The following is a 5,724-nucleotide window of genomic DNA, read 5'->3' as shown; positions in this document are numbered from 1 at the left end:
AGTACGAGAGCTTCAAGCGTAAGCACACCAACTCCAACCCCAAGAAGGGTCCCATCCACTTCAGAGTAATATTCACTACTACTAAATTCGATTATCAATTCGGTGTCGTTAGGCTCCCTCTAAGATCTTGTGGAGGACCATTCGCGGTATGATCCGTCATAAGACCGCCCGTGGCCAGGCTGCTCTCGATCGTCTGAAGGTTTTCGATGGTATGCCGCATCCTTACGATAAGGCCCCCAAGCAGGTCATCCCTTGCGCCCTCAAGGTAATGATGCTTTATCATTCTGTTCTTATTATAGTATTGTTATAATGCAGGCCTTAAGACTGAAGCCCACTCGTAAGTTCTGCTGCCTCGGTGACTTGAGTGAGAGGGTTGGCTGGAAGTGCAAGTCTCTTGTCGAGCGTCTCACTGAGCGTCGTAACCTCCACAAGGCCGAGTACTACACCAAGGTCACCAAGACCATCCGCAAGGTCAGGTCTGAGGCCCAGAAGCAGGTTGCTGCTGACCCCAAGCTCAAGGCTGAACTTGCTACTGTTGCTCCCATCAGCTTCTAAGAAGTAGGAGGCAGATCACTCCCACGACTGTCGTACGATAAAGATCGACTTCCTACTAGGCGGCTAACCTGACCGGAGTTGGCGAGCCCTGTTGCGTTAACAGTGGGGGGGGGGGGGGGAGATTACTGAGCACTGTTTACTTGTTTGGGTTCTAGGCCTCTACTACGTGCCTTAGACTCATTTCACAGTGCGATAATAATAACGAGAGAGTTAGCTAGACCTGTGTTAAAAGGCTTTGGTCTTAACGTGCATGGTTTAGTGTTACAACTCGTTAACAGACTAATACTAATAGGTAAACCTTTTCCGGTTGCCGTAGTCGCTGATGATGATAGTCGGTACGTCTCTGAGTCAGTTGATGAGATACCTTTTCTTTTCACCTTTCCACTGAAGCATAAAATGCGGTACTGTCGAGGAAATTTATTCGTGGCAATTTGTTACGTTAGGTCGTGACCATCTCCAAAATTACGTTAAACAGGTTCGAGTGGTTGATAAATTTGAATGAATTTCTAGTTTTTACTTTCATTAATGTAGGAGTCACATCTAAGATCCAAAATTTTGCTTTGAGATCTCCTGAATGAGAAAAAATTTGGTCTTGAAAATGAAGCCAAAAATTGATGGTATATACGCTGGGCATGGAGAAATTAGAGCTCCTATCTACACAGGGGTCTCGCTGCCGAGTAGTAAGTATACGCTACGACCGAGAGTAGAGGGAGCGTTAACGGGAAGAGTTTACTGCAACCTCGTTCCCGTCCATTCAATGTATTACCTAGTGCCTTGCGAGTAGGAATCGTTGGCCGGGAAGTTAATCACGTTATGGTTATTGACACTGATGCATATGATTTTGAGAGAGATAGAAAATGACGCTGCTGGTACCAGCATGGAAATTATGAATAAGTACTGTATTATCATCACTATTTCTATACGCATATCTACTGAGGCATCAGGAGCAGAGCCACAGGACACTAGTCTAGCTGAGGATGGGCTACCGCTACAGTGTGAGGTAGCCGTTAGGTACATAAACAGTTTGAGGTGTCGAGGTATGAGGTAGCAGGAATGGGGACTTGACTAGGGTACTGATAGGCGATGACAGAGCATAGCCTTGGAACCCTTGGTCTGTAACAGCTCTCTCTCCCTCTGCATAATGAGCGGCCCTAGACAGCAGTATACAGCTAATCATACCACTAGAACTCGCGGCTAGTTATAATGGGACCCGAGCTAAGCCTACTACCAATAATACCCCTACCACACCTTTGACAATGTCACCCTTCAAATTAGTTATCCATAATCTATAGCAACGTCTCGTTCTCATCAAACCTGACTCCGAACCCATTCTCCATCATCAACCTCATCAAATCCCCCACTTTTTCTGAAAGTATCATACTTGATCGCCTTAGATTTCGGGTAAAGCATATTCTTAGGTGTCACCCCTTAGCTCGAGCGACCCTCTTTACCCTGTTAGTCCCCTTCATCTGCATACTGTAAGCACGCTGGTAAGTATCACCGTGTCACCACTCCCATAATGATCATCAACTCAACACTGAATGCTACTAGAGCCAGGAAATGGCTATAGCCTAGGACTTGTATAATTAAAGGAACGTCGTCGAAGCCGGCAAAAGCTTGTGAATGATATAAGTTTGGTAACATAGTAATGACGAAGAGTAGGCTACTGCTGCTGCTGCTAAGGTCGTCATCAGCCACTATAAATAGGTAATTACAGAATCCTATGCTTATATCAACTCAGCACTACATCTTCAATACCTCACCGAGCTGAATCTGATACAAAAACAACAATATAGCATCATCAACTCAAGCCACTGGTATCAAGGCTTACCACAAGGTCCATAGGCAGGCCGAAAAACTGAGCCGGGTCTCGAGTGATGCCGATTATACCCGCGTACATAGATATCACTATCCTACGTAGAATATTCGACCCTGGCTTTGACATCTGACAAGAATTCCGCTGGGTGTGGTATGAAATAATTAAATCACATACGGTTTTTTCTCTGTGAATGTAAAACCAGAGATTATCAGCTTCATCATAACCCTGCTCTCCATCGATAGCTTCCTTAGCCAACATCTGCTCCGCCTCTTCATTCCTTTCCTCCGAGAATAACATATCCAATTGCTGAGATGCTGCCTGTGGTCTACGACGATGAACGGTTTCATCATTAGCCACGTTCTGCTTTATAATAGGCAGAATAGTATCACGAACCTGATCACAGGTTTGAATTATCACTGGATCTAGAATCGAATGCCTCCACGAATTTGAGCTCCCACAAGGTCTACAGCTTGACACACTTCATATAGAAAACTATTCCTACTACTCTTAACAATAACTATCATATCGAGAAATTCGAAATATGCAACGTATAAGGATACTCACCACTTCGCCCATGTTGAGCTCTGACAGCGGCTCTGCATAGCCAAAGGTAACACGAGCCGCCCAAATATGTTCCGACAGTCCTGAGCAAAAATACGATAGTCATTACACCCTCCAAAGACCGCCCTTACTTTCAACCTCCACGCGTTGGCTTTGATCCACGAATGGGGTCAGTGTGTTAAACGATACGCTTAGTAAAACCTAAAAATGTTACAAAACTTCAGCGGAGCGAAACAGCAAAGTAACCATACCGTTCTTTGATGAACTCCATTAGTAATCCTATTGTACAACGAGAGTGCAGCTGGCAAAGACTCCCCCTTCAATTTCTCCTCAGTAGGGCTCATAAATACACCAGTGCCCGGACTTAACCTCAACGTTCCTGCTTGCTGTTGCAGTACTAGACCCGACAAACTCGACAAGGCTCCCTCTTGGGCGGCCAACTCGTTATATGCCTTACCTGAGCAAATAGGGACGTCCCATATGAAAACTATACACGAGGGGCGACTTGCTATTACCAGTAGCATACCTCCCGTAACGCCAAGTTAACATGAATACGAGCAATACTACAGCTATTAGTATCGTCACCCAACCGTTCTCATCCATTTTCATATACCTAATACGACAATCAAACAGTGTTTTCTAAGAGTACTCCTTACAGGTTTGAAACAAGCAGAGTTCCATCGACCACCATAAACGGTATTAGGCAACTGAATGCCAAGATGAAGTTCCATCCATACACACGATGCAGCACTTGCACATACAGTTGCTGATAGGAAAAACACCGGTTGTCACGGGAAATTTACTATGTTATTACAGTGCTCATATTGAATGTGAATAGTACTGCAACACCATAAGCACCAGTAAGGGCTCCACTTGACCGGAAGGCCAACACCAATATAATGGTACCTATTCGGGAAGCGAATACCATGCCAAACTCGTTGTGAAAAGAGGCATATGGACAAGTCACTTCATATGAATCATATCACAGACGAACGTCATCGGGCGATATTCATACATAACTTGCGAATATGGTATATCCATACCGTAAAACCCCGAACATCCATCTAATTGCAAGTCCACTATGTGTGAGTCAATCGCACTAATAACGATGTCTTACACATAGCCATCAAAATTCAACCCATTTTGTTATCGTCTACAACGACAAGTGTCTTACCGAGGCCAAGCAGGAAGTTGACTTCAGGGATGTAAATATGGGCTTTCTCCTTGGGGTTAGTATTTACAACCTTCACACGAGGAAACAGGTCCAGAGAGACAGCCATATTGATAAGGCCAAAGCAACCAGTGATCATAGCTTGAGAAGCGATAATGGTCGTAATAGTTGCAAAGATCAACATAACCTGAAACAATACCACTCCTTCGCCACATCACGATTCGAATACCCCCACTTACAATATATAAGGCATTAGGCGTGGCAGCCCAGAATGGGTTACTAGCAGCAGCCTGGGTTCCGATGGACAGAACGTATGCTGCCTGTCCAGTGTAGCAGAATATAAGTGCAGGGAGTACCTTGAGACGCAGCTTAACCATAGAACAATCTTATAAGGATACTCTACTACTACTAGGAGTTGCACGTGCCGACACTCTAGGCATAGACACTACTACTACTAGTAGTAGTAGTAGTAGTAGTAGTAGTAGTAGTAGTAGTAGTAGTAGTAGTAGTAGTAGTAGTAGTAGTAGTAGGGGTAGTAGTAGGGGTAGTAGTAGTAGTAGTAGTAGTAGTAGTAGTAGTAGTAGTAGTAGTAGTAGTAGTAGTAGTAGTAGTAGTAGTAGTAGTAGTAGTAGTAGTAGTAGTAGTAGTAGTAGTAGTAGTAGGGGTAGTAGTAGTAGTAGTAGTAGTAGTGTTATTATTACCAGTCCGAACCAGGAGAGCATAATAGGTCCTCTTCCAAAATGGCCCATATCAGCAAACAGCGCCTCCGCACCAGTTACTGCCAGCACCACATCACCAAAGCGTTGGAATGCACCATAGCCCGCGAAGCTCGATTTAACCCAGAAATAATACACATAGTACGGGTTGATAGCATCGACCAAAACCATCCATTGATTGTAGACTGAAAAATACAACGAAAATTCACCTACGTTCGACCCCAATTTTGAACCTACTGGTGAGGTTATATATTCCAACACCGCCAATGAGTATAAACCAACACATTGTAATAGGCCCGTTCGCGATACCAACTTTGGAGGGTCCCAAAAACTGTAGTGAATATAACAGTAGTAGTAGGATTAGGGTCACAGGGACAACCAAATCCTTAACTATCTGTACCCCACTGGGCGAGAACAGCTTATCAGTAGCTAGACCTTCTACTGCACTTAGCACACTTAATGCTGGGGTAATAAGACCATCACCACACATCATCGCAGCACCAGTAGTAGCCAATACAGTGCAAAGGATCAGTGTTTTAGTACCAACCTTGTGAATGCTCTCGTGTACTATCTTCAACAGCAAAGAGAATATACCACCCTCACCATGATAGTCGAAACGGAAGGCCACACCGACGTACTTGATACACACCTAAACACACGTCGGACTGGCCAGTCGTGTCGGGGTATGCTTGACCCTTTCAGGTCGGACGTGAATTAAGTATATTATAAAAGACATACACGACTTAGAGTAAACCAACAAAACTATACCAAAATTCCCCCAACTTCCCTTATGGTTATATGCATATTTCCCGACCTTAGACATCATGCAGCGACTCTTCCCCCACCTCTTACAATAAACAGTAATGCCCATACGATAACACTAAGGACACTCTTGATGTCCT

At 44.3% G+C, this 5,724-nt stretch overlaps 3 protein-coding genes across 3 annotated transcripts in view; 1 reads left to right on the top strand and 2 right to left on the bottom strand.

Moving 5' to 3' along the window:
- Window positions 1-555, top strand: part of Pmar_PMAR001938 (ribosomal protein L13, putative) — a gene marked incomplete at both ends in the record, with an annotated part of 726 nt that extends 171 nt beyond the window's left edge. The window contains 3 exons of the mRNA XM_002783675.1: window positions 3-65; window positions 113-265; window positions 316-555. Coding sequence (XP_002783721.1) covers window positions 3-65; window positions 113-265; window positions 316-555 — 456 coding nt within the window. The remainder of the gene's footprint in view (window positions 1-2; window positions 66-112; window positions 266-315) is intronic.
- A 1,743-nt stretch (window positions 556-2,298) lies between these two features.
- On the bottom strand, window positions 2,299-5,558 carry Pmar_PMAR001937 (Low affinity potassium transport system protein kup, putative; the record flags this gene model as incomplete). Its single annotated transcript, XM_002783674.1, has 14 exons — window positions 2,299-2,328; window positions 2,387-2,500; window positions 2,549-2,767; window positions 2,939-3,018; window positions 3,067-3,136; window positions 3,187-3,392; window positions 3,451-3,548; window positions 3,592-3,701; window positions 3,750-3,841; window positions 4,110-4,293; window positions 4,346-4,462; window positions 4,808-5,007; window positions 5,060-5,471; window positions 5,517-5,558. 14 exons carry the CDS (start codon window positions 5,556-5,558, stop codon window positions 2,299-2,301), a joined length of 1,974 nt encoding a protein of 657 aa, XP_002783720.1.
- Window positions 5,559-5,702: 144 nt separating this feature from the next.
- Pmar_PMAR001936 (glucosylceramidase, putative) overlaps window positions 5,703-5,724 on the bottom strand; it is a gene marked incomplete at both ends in the record, with an annotated part of 724 nt that continues 702 nt past the window's right edge. The window contains one exon of the mRNA XM_002783673.1: window positions 5,703-5,724. Within this exon, the coding sequence (XP_002783719.1) occupies window positions 5,703-5,724 (22 nt within the window).

Source organism: Perkinsus marinus (assembly GCF_000006405.1).
Source record: "Perkinsus marinus ATCC 50983 genomic scaffold scf_1104296936642, whole genome shotgun sequence".
In the NCBI taxonomy this organism is placed as follows: Eukaryota; Perkinsozoa; order Perkinsida; family Perkinsidae; genus Perkinsus; species Perkinsus marinus.
The sequence above is the reverse complement of the archived record's forward strand: the minus strand, read 5'-3'. Positions and strand labels throughout refer to the sequence as shown.